We start from the raw sequence: 15,112 nt of genomic DNA, 5'->3' as shown, positions 1-15,112 counted from the left end.
CCATGGTATTTTGACCCCCCTGCGGTATATTGAGCCCCCTACTATAGACCTAATATTTCAAAAGTTCAAGCTATTTCAACTCCTTAACATAGTTATAATACTCCAATAAGTAGTTTGTATGTATTTAATATACTGGAAAAGATATTTTGAAAATTTTACTTAGCCATGGTATTTTGACCCCCCTGCGGTATATTGAACCCCCTACTATAGACCTTGAATTTCAAAAATTCAAGCTATTCTAACTCCTCAACATAGTTATAATACTCAAATGAGTAGTTTGTATGTATTTAATATACTGGAAAAGATATTTTGAAAATTTTACTTGGCCATGGTATTTTGACCCCCCTGCGGTATATTGAACCCCCTACTATAGACCTTAAATTTCAAAAATTCAAGCTATTCTAACTCCTTAACATAGTTATAATACTCCAATAAGTAGTTTGTATGTATTTAATATACTGGAAATATATTTTGAAAATTTTACTTAGCCATGGTATTTTGACCCCCTTGCGGTATATTGAACCCCCTACTATAGACCTTGAATTTCAAAAGTTCAAGCTATTCTAACTCCTTAACATAGTTATAATACTCCAATGAGTAGTTTGTATGTATTTAATATACTGGAAAAGATATTTTGAAAATTTTACTTAGCCATTGTATTTTGACCCCCCTGCGGTATATTGAACCCCCTACTTAAAAGCACAAATTAAAAAAAATGATAGCCAATAAATTGTAAATTAGATTATCTGCAATACTATTTATCAAAAACAGGGGGTTCAATATACCGCAGGGGGGTTCAAAATACCATATGTGAAAAATGACCCCGGGGTCAAAATACCATGCGGTATAATGACCCCGGGGTCATTTTACCGCATGGTATTTTGACCCCGGGTTCACTTTTTAGGGGGTTCAAAATACCATATGACACCGTCCGTCCGTCCGTCAATCCGTTAGTCCTGTTTCTTGTCATCGCAACTTCTCTCAAACCACACAACAGAATTTCACGAAACCTTTTCAGATAATAAGGACATACTATGTAGTTGTGCATATCGACGGGAAATTTCGATTCAATTTTTTTTCTAGGAGTTACGCCCCTTTGAACTTATTTACTTTAATGTATTACTGCAACAGTTTGTCATCGCAACTCCTCTCAAACCACACAACAGAATTTCACGAAACGTTTTCAGATAATAAGGACATACTATGTAGTTGTGCATATCGACGGGAAATTGCGATTCAATTTTTTTTCTAGGAGTTACGCCCCTTTGAACTATTTACTTTAATGTATTACTGCAACAGTTTGTCATCGCAACTCCTCTCAAACCACACAACAGAATTTCACGAAACCTTTTCAGATAATAAGGACATACTATGTAGTTGTGCATATCGACGGGAAATTGCGATTCAATTTTTTTTCTAGGAGTTACGCCCCTTTGAACTTATTTACTTTAATGTACTACTGCAACAGTTTGTCACCGCAACTCCTCTCAAACCACACAACAGAATTTCACGAAACCTTTTCAGATAATAAGGACATACTATGTAGTTGTGCATATCGACGGGAAATTGATTTTCAATTTTTTTTCTAGGAGTTACGCCCCTTTGAACTTATTTACTTTAATGTATTACTGCAACAGTTTGTCATCACAACTCCTCTCAAACCACACAACAGAATTTCACGAAACCTTTTCAGATAATAAGGACATACTATGTAGTTGTGCATATCGACGGGAAATTGCGATTCAATTTTTTTTCTAGGAGTTACGCCCCTTTGAACTTATTTACTTTAATGTACTACTGCAACAGTTTGTCATCGCAACTCCTCTCAAACCACACAACAGAATTTCACGAAACCTTTTCAGATAATAAGGACATACTATGTAGTTGTGCATATCGACGGGAAATTGCGATTCAATTATTTTTCTAGGAGTTACGCCCCTTTGAACTTATTTACTTTAATGTATTACTGCAACAGTTTGTCATCACAACTCCTCTCAAACCACACAACAGAATTTCACAAAACCTTTTCAGATAATAAGGACATACTATGTAGTTGTGCATATCGACGGGAAATTGCGATTCAATTTTTTTTCTAGGAGTTACGCTCCTTTGAACTTATTTACTTGAATGTATTACTGCAACAGTTTGTCATCGCAAAATTAACACCTCTCAAACCACACAACAGAATTTCATGAAACTTTGTAGATAATAAGGACATACTATGTAGATATGCATATCAACAGGAAATTACGGTTCAATTTTTTTCTAGGAGTTATGCCCCTTTGAACTTATTTGCTTCAATGTACTTCTGCAACAGTTTGTCATCTCAACTCCTCTGAAAACACACAACAGAATTTCATGAAATTTTGTAGATAATAAGGACATACTATGTATATTGACAGGAAATTATTATTCAATATTTTTTCTTATTCAATTTTTTTTTCTTATACTTATTTAATTTCTCCAATGACAATGTGGGGACGTGGGGTATGTGAGCGTGCTCACTAAGGTTCTTTTATTTTAACAGGGCCGTAACTCCATGTAGGAAATTTCAAAACCAAACGCTTGTCTCCATATCAAATTGTGTTCACGGCCTTGCAAGAAGAAAGTTCTGTTTTCCCTCAGACTTATAGCCCTGATTTTTCGGGATCAATGTTTCTTATTTATTTGTCTTTTGTTCATTGATTGCCCTTCTGTATTCTGTTAGTGTTGCATTCCTTTTGTAATCTAGTAATTTTGTTATGAACTTGATCATGAGTTTAAAAAAAACAAAAAAAACAGCAGCCACAGGCTTAACTATGTGAATTCCATTTTTGCTTTATCATGCACATTGGTCTTTTGATGTTTTCCCTAGAAACTTCAGTCTTACACTTAATTTATACATTTTGCTTTGAGACCAAAATATTGTCAAAAAATTATTAAAACAAAACTTCATTTTCAGATTATGAAAGGGTCTTCCGAACACCCAGAAAGCATGATTTTGCATCATTTGTTCTATAGCTTCTTGGGCCTTCAGTGGCTCCAAAACCCTTCAAAAAAAATTTTGCCTTGCTCCGCTCGGCGTAGCAGGTTTGCCAAAACATTTAAAAGTGCCTAGTTATAACTAAACTTAATACTATGTGTATATGCAGTTGGGAATTTAAAAGATTCATTTCTGTAGAGGGGGATGGTTAATCTAATTAAATGTTACATAATGACTTGACTATACTATATGTATTATTTATAAACAAAACATTTAAAAAATTGTATGTTTTCGAATATCAAAAATATAGTTGTGAAAATGAATAATCAGTCCCTTGCTTTAATGAAAATGAAAAAATCTTGCTTCAATAGTGCAGAAAATGAATAATCTGTCCTCTTAGTTTGCAAAAATAAATAACCGATCAAAACAAATCCTCCTGCCCCCCCCCCCCCCCCCAGAATATCAAAATGGTCGTCCTCTAATCGTGTACAACAAAAACGACACCAACATTACTATTTTAAATAAAATATTTTGTACAGTCTCCTCTGAACAATATTTTTGCTGGTTTTCGTATACTACCCATTGCATTAAAAGTATCCTGTTTCGCGGGGAAAGTCAGTCTATTGCTCCTGCTGATAATATATATATCAAACATATATATCTACATCTTCGGTCCTTATAAATCCTTGTCTTCAAATATTCGGCTTTGTGCGGTTCTGATGGTAAATCCAGAAAAGCGGACACATGAAGCTTTAACGTGTTTCATACATCTTTTATATAGAAGACAACATTTGCTATTGTGTATCTGTATCGTTGGTTTGTTTGTATTTTGAAATGACCCCTTGTTTTTTGTCACCTGTAATCGTGAGTCTAAAGTGTAGTCCTAGGTATACACCTAGTTTCCGCAAATGTCTACTGGTCATTCATTTATGCATATGGACGAAACTCACAAGGCCTAGTCATTTTCTTAAATTATATTTCATTGTTTAACTTTTATCATTCATGCGTTTTTATGCCCCATTTATAGGCATTATGTTTTATGGTCTGTGCGTCCATCTGTTCGTCCGTACGTCCGTTCGTCCGTGCCGCTTCAGGTTAAAGTTTTCAGGTTAAAGTTATTGGTCGAGGTAGTTTTTGATGAAGTCCAATCAACTTGAAACTTAGTACACATGTTCTCTATGATATGATCTTTCTAATTTTAATGCCAAAGAAGAGATTTTCTCCCATTTTAACGGTCAACTGATCATAGAAAATGATAGTGCGAATAGGGCATCCGTGTACTAAGGACACATTCTTGGTTTCTTAATATTGTTAATGGAAATTACCAGATTATTGCTCTTAATTTTAATACCACAACAAAACTGCATTCTTCAGGTTTCATTTATATTTTTATCCATATAACAAAAACCTTGAAACAGGAACAATTCCGCAATACCTTTTGCATTTCAAATTATTCAGAATCATAGTACATATTTCTTTTAGTCTACACTATATGTCATAATTTGTTTTTAGAAATTAACATGATTAAGAATCATAAACAAATAAATTGGAATTACCATGTTATTAAAATCATTTCATTCTAGGAAACATTTTCATTTATATAACTTCAACAAGGCTTTGGAGAATCTAGGACTAAGATATTTTTAAAGAAAGAATTAAAATACATTTGTAATACAACAGAAACTTACGTTCTAGCTCGTCTAGCCCTATGTGCAAGCAAGATATTATCATCACTTTGAACTAAAATACATCTTCTAAGAAATAATTTTGATCATTTAAAAGATATCTACTATAAATGATACTGGGATGATCCTCTTTTTATTACAGTTCCAAGTAAGAAATAGCCACCACAAGGGACAAAATAAAGCATACGAGAAGAACATACATACAGGTTCTGACTCATAAACCATCTTGCATATTGAAATTACATCATGCAGAAATGCACCTAATATGTTCCTCTACTAATTGTGAGTTTTTGTTTAAACCAAGAAGCAACGTAGTGGAACATATTTTAACAGAGTCATTTGATAATCCATACAACACATACAAAACGCGTCTCCTCCATGACAGTCTTAAACATAATAACCAAATATTGAATAAACGACCCTGCTAATTTGTATGGCCCCGCAACAAATTTGTTTGTGCCATATAGTTTTACCCTTGTCCGGCAGTCTGTCATTCCGTCAATCCGCAACGAACAGTTATACGGACTTTTGTTCTAAATGCCTTCCCATATTGAGCTGATTTTTAGAATTTGAGTCTACTATGATGAGTTACAGATCGAGTTTACGTTTGGTTACGCTATATTGATTATTTTGCTGAAATTACAGGATTTGAAGTTTAAAAATGTTTTGAAAATAACAGTTATACAGACTTTTTTTCCTAAACGCCTTCATATATTGAGCTGATTTTTAGTATGTGAGTCAACTATGATGAGTTACAGATCGAGTTTACGTTTGGTTCCGCTCCATTGATTTTTGCTAAAATTACAGGCTTTGGACTTTGAACATTTCACCAAAATGGCAGTGTACGGACTTTTTTCTAAACGCCATCATATATTGAGCTGATTTTTAGTATGTTAGTCTTCTATGATGAGTTACAGATCGAATTTACCTTGGGTTCCGCTCCATTAATTCTTGCTGAAATTACAGGTTTGAACTTCGAAAATTTTGTGAAAATAACAGTTAACCGGACTTCATTCTCAAATTTCTACTCCTAAAAATGGCTTCAAGCTTTATTTGCAAGCACGGCCATTCGTGTCGTTCCGACACATCTAGTACGTGTTTGGTACTGGTCTGATATTATTAAGGATGGCTGTCATTGTGGGACACAGCTTAACATTGAACACAAACTTTTTTGTCAGAAAACACTGTCATACATTCAAACATACTTTCCACACTAATCTATGTCCAAACTTGTTAGAATTAAAAAAATATAACTTTCAACTAAGTGAAATACGTTGCAAAGTCGCGTCGTCCTTGTAGAAGTAATATAAACTAAAAATAAACTCTCCTTTGGTAGATATTTGCTTAACTTGGAATCCGGTAAAAAGACTATTGGTCCATGGTTTGTCAATTGTAAGATTTGTTTTTTTTTGTAGGAATTTAAGTAACACATTTGAAGAAATATTTGTTTTTTTTTTTTTTTTTACAATTAAATCATCTTTATTGCACTAAATGCTGTTTAACAATTTACCTAGCTTACAGCATTAGGCTAAGTATCCCTGTATATCAGTTATTATACATCCAGGGAGAATATATAATAAAATATTATATAAATGTTAGTATTATACAATTAGACATAATACATAAATTAAATTAAATTAACATCAATATACATTGATTCAGTCATTAATAATGAAAAAAAAATTGTCTGCTTACAAATCGGGAAAAATAACGGATCTACACCGTTTCGTTTTGTAATTATTATGTATGTTTACTTTCTCACAGGTTACCTGTGTAGTATGTGTATTGGAGTTACTTTCATATTCTTTTATGTTTTGAAGGATTTATTTTGTCTAAGCTTATTTGCTTGACTATGCTAGTGTAAAACATAACTAGGTAAGTTTATAAAACTATTTTAAATTCAAATCAAAAGGTTATTTGCTATGCGGGTTTATTTTGGCCCCACGTGGTAAAATATTTATACAAGGCCAAGGGAAGTTAGCATATGTTTATTTGTTAAATAAAAAACAAACTATACCTTTACTTACAGGTTACAATATACTGATGTCTTTAATAACATATTCCCGGTTTCTATATTTCTTATCGCATTTAATCTTATAATGTCATATATTTCCTTTTTGAAGATTTTAAAGATTTCTATCTTTGTTTCTTTTTTGTTTGAAACAAAATGTGCCTTATATATTGAGAAGAATATAACTGTTATCAGGGTGTTTATATCAAAATATTTTACATCTGCCATTTTATAGCCAGTTATTAAATTTTCTAGCCTTAAAATATGTCTATCTATTTGAAGATAAAGTAATAACTTGTATATTTCTTGCCAGTAAGTATTATTATAAGGGCATGTAATAAAAAAATGTTTATAATTGTCAATTTCTTTGCAAAAATTGCAAGAATTGTTTTCTAATACTTTCCACTGTGCTAATAAGTCGTTGCATGGAAGAATAAAGTTGAGTAATTTCCATTTAAACATTTTAAATTTGTTGTTTTCTAGGTAATTAAATATAAAATTAAGAGTGCTTTTTAATTTCATATTTAAATTTTCTTCAAAAATTCTTTCCCACTTCAGAATACCTACAGGTTTTTCTTGCTTATAAGGGGCAATTAGTATTGAATATATTTCTTTATTACCCATTTCTGGATATATATTATGATTGAGTAGTATTTGCAGATTTTTTGTTTTCTTTATATTTACTTTTGTTTTAAATGAGCTTTCTTGCTTTAAAATATTCTGCCAATGTTTTGGAATAGCTTTCTTTAATAATGATAATTCTCTAATCCAATCCCGTTTATCTTTTAATTTAAGTAATATTTTATTTTCTGATATATGACCTCTTTCATCAAGTATGTCATTTACATACAGAATATTATGTTCAATCCATTTAGTAAATAATAAGTGTTTTCCTTTTGTTTGTATGTTATGATTGCCCCATAAAATCTGCTTTCTTATGTCTAGAAACGATTGTGGGATCTTTGTCTGTCCTCCCTTAACATTAATCCAAGTTTTAATCAATTGCTGATAGAACTGGGGAAGGGATTTAAATATTTTTTTGTCTAACATATTAACATTTTTAATATTCATTCGAAATATTAAGAGGTTTTTACCAAATTTGTTTAAGTAAGCTTGGGGTATGATTGACCAATTATCACCAGAATTTTGTTTAAGTTTTAAAATCCACCGTATTTGAAGAGCTTTGAGATATAAGTCTATGTCGATCATTTTTAACCCACCTTCTAGATAGTTTTTACAAAGAGTTGCACGTTTAACTTTATCTTTTTTCCCATTCCATATGAAATTATATACTAGAGTTTTAAACTTTTGTATTATTTCTTTTGATATGTACATATTTGATGCGATATAAGTTAAATTTGGAAGAATTAGTGATTTTACTACTATTATTTTACCTATTAATGTTAAATTTCTTTTCATCCAGTTTGATATAATTTTTTCACATTTTTTAAGCTGTTTATCAGTGTTTAGTTTTTGACAGTCTTGATTGTTATAACCAAAGTAAAAGCCAAGACTTTTAATATTATCTGTTTTCCAATTTATGTTTTCAAATTTGTCTCTGCTATGTTTAAGTTTTCCCAACCAAAATCCCTCTGTTTTATTTCTGTTTAGTTGTAATCCTGATAAACTTCCAAAAGTTTCAATTATATTCATTGCTAAACTAACATCTTTTGGTGATTTAAGAAATAGTGTTGTATCATCTGCAAGTTGACACATTTTAAGTGAGCAATTTCTACCATCTAGTTTCACTTCTAAACCTTTGAGATTATTATCTTCTCTTAGTTTAATTGCCATAATTTCAACTACTAATACGAAGGCTAACGAAGAAATTGGACATCCTTGTCGAATTCCACGAAAAATGTTAAAACTGCTGGACACCCAACCGTTGTTGAGTATACAACCTTTTATGTCTGTGTACATTGTTTGAATCCATCTTATAAAACTACTTTTAAAGCCAAATTTTACCAAGGTTTCTGACATAAAGTTCCATTCGAGGGAGTCAAATGCCTTAGAGAAATCAACAAAAAGTATAGCACCATCTACTTTAAAGTTCTCTGAGTTATCAATAATATCTTGTATTTGCCTTATATTGAAGCCTATGTATCTATTTTTTATATAGCCTTTTTGATCAGTATGAATTATTTTTGGTAATACTTGTTTTAATCTTTGAGCAAGTGCATAAGCCAACAATTTTACATCATAATTTAACAGAGTTATTGGACGATAATTATTTAAAGAAAGTGGATCTTCTTTTTTATATATTAATGATATTGCTCCAATTTTTTGTGAAGTTGATAATTCTCCTTTTTTATAGCAAAAATTAAATACTGATACAATTAAATCTTTTATTTTTTCCCAAAATTTTCTGTAAAATTCAACATTAAGTCCATCTAGACCTGGGGCTTTATTTAGTTTCATTTTGAATATTGCATCTGTACATTCCTGCACTGTTATTTTTCCTTCACATAAATCACTTTCACTATCACTTAATTTTGGACATTTTTTAATATTGTTAAAGTACTTTTTAGTATCTTCCACATCAGGCTTAGTTGAGGAATATAATGTTTTATAATAGTTAACTTCAAGGTTAAGTATTTTTTCTTGATCAGTAATTATATTATTGTTTACATCATACAATCTAGTAATGGTTTTTTTGCACTGCCTGGCTTTTTCAAGACCTAAGAAGTAAGAAGTATTTTTTTCTCCTTCTTCAATCCATTTCACCCTTGATCTTATTTGATTGCCTTTAATTTTTTCATTATATAGATTTCCTAACTCTTGTTCTACTTTCTCTATTTTTTCAATCAGGGAGGTATTTGTTTCATAATCATTAACTCTGATGTTAGTTGTATGAATTTCATTATTAAGTTGCTTAAGTTGATTTTCTAACACGTTGATTGAATCTTTTTTGTTTAGGGCTTTTAATTTACAGAATTGAATTGTACAATCTCGAACCTCTATTTTAAAAGTGTCCCATAAAGTAGCTAGATTTATTGAATCATTTGCTTTAATTTTATAGTTGTTAATTAGATTGTATATTATTTTTAGGTAGATTTCGTCGTTTAAAACGCTACTATTTAATTTCCAGTATCCGCGTCCTTTATTATTTCTTGATATTTGTAATTTTAAAGATACACTATTATGGTCAGTGTATTGAATAACAATTGGTCTAATATCACAAGAGGAGCAATTTTTTTTAATTTCAGTACTAACAAGGAAGTAATCAATTCTAGTGGCTTCTGTTTTATTTCTTTTACACCATGTGAAGTGAGTTTTATCTCTGTTTTTTTCACGCCATATATCTGTTAATTTTAAAGATTTAATTAAAGTTTTAAGTCCGCAGACTGGTTTATCAAATTTTATTCTTTTATTTTTATTTTTAGTATCTTTTTCAGATAAAATATCGTTAAAGTCTCCTCCTATTATTAGTTGTCCAAGACTATATTTATCTATAAAAGTTTTAACTGTTTTAAAAAAAGTGTTTCTTAGCTTAGTATTATTTGGTGCGTAAACGTTTGCAATTGTAAGTATGCTTTCGTCAATTTCTATATTTACGAGAAGAAGTCTTCCATCTTTATCTTTATAAAAGTCAATAAATTTGTAGTTAAGCCTACTTTTTAACCATATAGATACCCCTCTAGCATTGCTCTGACCATTACTGAAGAATAATTCACCTTCAAACTCTTTTTTTAAAGATTCTTTTAAGTTGTCAGTAAAGTGTGTTTCTTGTATTAGGAGAATATCACATTTTTGTTGTTTTGTCCATTCAATTAGTCTTTTTCTTTTTTCAGATTGCTGTAATCCCTTAGCATTAACTGTACAGATGTGAAGTTTTTGATCAGCCATAATTGTTAATGTAAAAAGGTAAGTTTATGTTTGGGGAACCCCCATCTATTTATAGTATCAATAATCGATTTTATTCTTTCTGTTACCAGTACACGAGTATTTACTTTATTCAACAGGTGAATAATTATCGGCAGTTTTGCTGTACTTTTAGCATTACATTCTTTATACTTTGTACAAAGTGCACATTGTTTTACTATAAGAAGTGATCCTGCATAAAAACATATTAAATAGTGATCAAATTTAATCACAATAATTAGATACACAGTATCAATAATGTTTAACTTTACGGTATTATGTAAAAGAATATTACACAATGTTGTTTTCAAATTGACAATACATACAGTTTTTACATATGATGACCTCGCCTTACGGGTCATTATTTGGGTCAACAACGTGACTTTGTTTACAAACTGAGCTGTGACAATCATATACCACACACAGTTTGTGAAGACAATAATTGAGAAATAAATTTTACTCAATACAAAAATAATATAAATATTACAATAATTCTGTAGAGAAAAATATTTACATGAATATATTATACAAAAGATATATTTACATAGTTTACAGAAGATAAAGATAATGAGTTCTTTATGTAAATATGTACATTTTTTTTTATCAGTACTATATGTGTTTCTTTTGTCAGGTCTTAATCGTAATGTTTTATTATTCTCATGCTTCTTTGCTTTTAATTTGCTAAATTGTTTTTTATAGCTGTTGAATGCTAAAAAAATTATGATTTTTTTCAGGAGATATATGTAATGGTTTGCATTATGAAGTGGATTATATCTGTTTACCAGTTTGGACTCAAAGCTTTGCACATAATTTAGATACGAAGTATGAGCATATATGGAGCTATAAGTGTGATTCTGTATGGGAACATCTGTTGTCAATTTACTTATAAATTTTTGTGTGCAAAAGTGTGTCTGTTGCATATTTGTATACAGAATTAATAAAAGATATGCGTGTTCATTTTGTGATCTAAGAAGAAGAATTTTGAGGCACATCTGGATTAATTGGAACTGTAGTGAGAAAAGTGCGAACTTTATATAAAATATGTAATTCACCAAAGATATATATTGTGAAATATGAGTGTACCTATGACTGCATGTATATCGAGTGGTACTAAATTCAACTCTACTGTGAATGAGTTTTGTTACACATTTCATCATGATTATACACAAAATAAATATTACTGAACATGTATTACAGTATAATAATAAACTAGTTTTACTTTTATTTGTTTTCATATAAATGTTCTGTAAACTGTTTGTTGGTACGTATACAGTACTGATAAATGCCATTTAGTTTCAGTGGTTGTTATTAAGTTGCCAAAGTTTTTGACCGTTTGGCTGTGGTATCACCTTCTTTGTCATGCAAAACATGGGTCGGGGTAACTGGAGACCGTTCCACGTTTCTGTTGTTTTTTTTGTTTAGCCGGAGTTGATACAGACTCCTGTTGCTGTGATACAAATGAGGTAATTTGAGTTTGTGTTGTTTTTCTCTCTTTCTTTGACTTTTTTTTCTTTTTTTTTTCTGCCTCCAGAGATGTTGCTGATTGGGACATATCAATGTCTTCTTCATATACACCGGTTGATTCATGTTCGCTATTTGTAGATGGATCATCTGTGTGATTTGGTTGTTGTGTTGTATCATTTTCTACAGTAGTGTCCTCAGCATCATTTGTGTTTTCATTTGTGCTTTGATGTTCATTAGGATGTTGAGTGTTATCAGGGAGGTCATTTTCTGTACAGTCAATTTGTTTATGACCTTCCTTACCACATGATTTGCAAACCCAGTCATTAGGGCAATTGCTAAAATTATGCCCATCAGCTAGACATTTCGAGCACTTTTTGGGACGATTGCTTGTAGATGGTTGATCACGGTACATGACTGTCGCTCTGTATTTGCCTATAGTAATAGAGCGAGGAATGTCTTGGGATAAAGGACCCTGACATATGATGATTCTATCACCAGTGAGACAGTTTGTGATTTCATTCTCATACCTAAGACGTTCTCTAAAGTGGTTCATTATTACACAGCTCCGTTCTTCTAGAGCTCTTAATATTTGGCCGTCATCGGCAGAGAGTGGAACATCTTTCACTCTCAATCTTACAGTGTCTATATTCTCATGTATGGTTACCCGAGGGTTTCTTGAGTAAATGTTGATTTTTTTACCCCGAATTTCCACTCCCTTACAGATAAGGTGGTCTCTAGCGGACTCACAATCGAGGTATATTCGCCAGAGGCCTCTTATTCGTTGAAGTCCTATGATGGAACGTGCCTCAACTGAATAACCTAGGGTTTGGTACATTTCAACATTTGTAAGGTACAGTGTTTTTGTTGTGACTCGATCTGTTAGTGAACCAAATAGATCTATTTCTTGAACGAAGACTGGTTTGACTCCAGTCATTGTTGAAGAGGTTATTGTCTTTGGATCAGTTTTGGTTACGTCAGCATACGACGCCATTTTTTCTTCACCCTGGCTCTCCTCATTAGATTTTGCCATTTTTCAAGAGTTTAAGAATATTCTGGTATATTAAGATCGTGCAGATTGTCAAAAGAAATGATTTTGGTAAACCTTACACATCAAAATGTTGCAGTTAATCTGTAATCTGCTTCGAATTTTACAATTTTTCTCTTGTCTGAAAACAACCCGCTACCTTAGTCAAGGGCTGTAACTCCGTCTTGACCTAATAAATATTTATGACTTGAAATTTGGGTTCTTAGTTTTAAGTATTTTAGAAAGTAAATATACAAAATGTATTTGCATAACTATATAATCTCTTAAAGTTTTGTTAAAATTGCTAGATTCGTGTGCACAATTATCATATACATGCAGACTGTTACAATTGATTTCTTATAGATAAAAATTGTCTTGCATAATATTCTAAGTACAAACAAAAGTATGATATGATCATATTTCATGTATAGGTAATTATAAAAAAAACATTCATAACTATGTTATTTTGGTCTTTTTAAGTTACATACATGAAAATATATCAAAATAACAATTAAAATAAAATTGAGAATGGAAATCGGGAATGTGTCAAACACTTGCATAAAGTGCATGTTAATTAAAGGCCGTGTTCAAACCAAACGCCATGTACAGTAAGTGTCGGTTAGTGTATAGAAAGGTATATACTATGAAAATAAGAGCGCGGGGCTTTGCCCCAAGGTCTTATTTTCATAGTATATACCTTTCTATACACTATCCCATTTAGCACATATTTACAACTTGAGTAATCCTGTAATTAGTCTATTGACTAGCTGTAGCTCATTTACATAGTTTTGTAAATCTACTCACTATTATCATTGTAAGATATTGACTTCAGAATGAAAAGATTGTAGTTGCTGGTGTAAGTATGTTTATTGGTATATTTGTATAAAGCTGTGTTTTACTATACATGATAAATTTCAAAACATATAAATAGTTTGCAGTGGCAGATCCCAAAAGAGGGTGGTGGAAAACACTTATTTGGGGGATGATCAATGCTTTGAATAAGAACATACAGTTGAACCCCTCCCCCTTTATTTTGGATTGGAAACCCTTTAAAGATGGATGGATCTGCCCCTGGTATGTACCCATAGGTAGTCTAGTGAATGGTTTACATGCATGAAATGTCTGTCACTGGACATTAGGCAACCAATAATCAATCTATTCATGACGAAAGATATCAAATTGCTTTTATTTCCCTTTACAAGGTTTCATGGTTCACTCTATTTTTGTGTACAAGTAATTACATTCACGGCCGACACTCGGCTAACCGAGAGATTGGTCGGTTAATCTATATTGAGTATGCGGATATATCGGCGATTGGTCTGTTTATCGGGTTGGTTATACGTCTGTTAAGAGTAAAACGCACAATTTAATGTTAAACTCTATTAAATATACAGATTTTTCGCATATTATAAGAACCAAATCAAAAAAAGAAAAGTGTCTGACAAAATGATATCTGTCAAAGAACATTTTCCACCTGTACAAACATTTCATAGTCTGCGCAGTTTTCAGTAAAACTAAAACGCTTTGCGCAAGTATATAGTATTTATGCTTATACGCATAGCAATTTGTTTTAATAAAAGGCGAAACAAACATTTTTAGATATCATTTAAAGGACACAAAATAGTACTAGGTTCTAAAAAATAAATTGACATTAGTAAATATTTCATAATTGTAATATAACGTGAATAATACCACGTTTTAGTGAAAATTAAGGGAATAAAGTCTGTTAATGGGTTGGACAATTGAAATTGTGTCAGTTAAGAGTTATTTAGCCACGACAATAGTTTTGCTACCTTTATATTTTCCCATTGAAAAAGTTAAGAATGAGATGTTCTTGAGTAAAAAAAAATTACAATACGGTGCAACAGTATCCTTCTAGTAAGAGCATTTTTATTTTGACTTGCTTTGCATTTTATGGAAGGGTGTGTCACTTCAATATAGCGTGATATGGATTGGCCGCTGGAATATGAATTTATTATTAACATTTTCAATCAGCCTTAATTTTTGTGTCTGGACAAAGTAGCACGTTCTCAAATCCGACTGAAAGTGTCTTTCTAATACAACACAGGGTACATATAACGTGTTATCGTTCTCATATGCACATG

General features: G+C 31.5%; 2 protein-coding genes and 1 long non-coding RNA gene across 3 annotated transcripts in view; 2 read left to right on the top strand and 1 right to left on the bottom strand.

The window, feature by feature from the left end:
* LOC143066801 (uncharacterized) overlaps positions 1–15,112 on the bottom strand; it is a 240,978-nt gene that overhangs the window by 65,829 nt on the left and 160,037 nt on the right. The gene's annotated exons all lie outside the window — the stretch shown is intronic.
* Positions 1–15,112, top strand: part of LOC143068953 (uncharacterized) — a 43,271-nt gene that overhangs the window by 13,338 nt on the left and 14,821 nt on the right. Inside the window, exon 2 of the mRNA XM_076243360.1 lies at positions 4,790–4,853. Coding sequence (XP_076099475.1) covers positions 4,790–4,853 — 64 coding nt within the window. The remainder of the gene's footprint in view (positions 1–4,789; positions 4,854–15,112) is intronic.
* LOC143068951 (uncharacterized) lies at positions 6,368–11,743 on the top strand. The gene is made up of 3 exons (XR_012976279.1): positions 6,368–6,522; positions 10,450–10,522; positions 11,254–11,743. It is a non-coding gene; the product is annotated as an uncharacterized LOC143068951 (long non-coding RNA).

The sequence above is a fragment of the Mytilus galloprovincialis genome, chromosome 3, assembly GCF_965363235.1.
Source record: "Mytilus galloprovincialis chromosome 3, xbMytGall1.hap1.1, whole genome shotgun sequence".
NCBI classification, from domain to species: Eukaryota; Metazoa; Mollusca; class Bivalvia; order Mytilida; family Mytilidae; genus Mytilus; species Mytilus galloprovincialis.
Note: the sequence above shows the minus strand (reverse complement) of the source record. Positions and strands in the feature narration are given on the sequence as shown.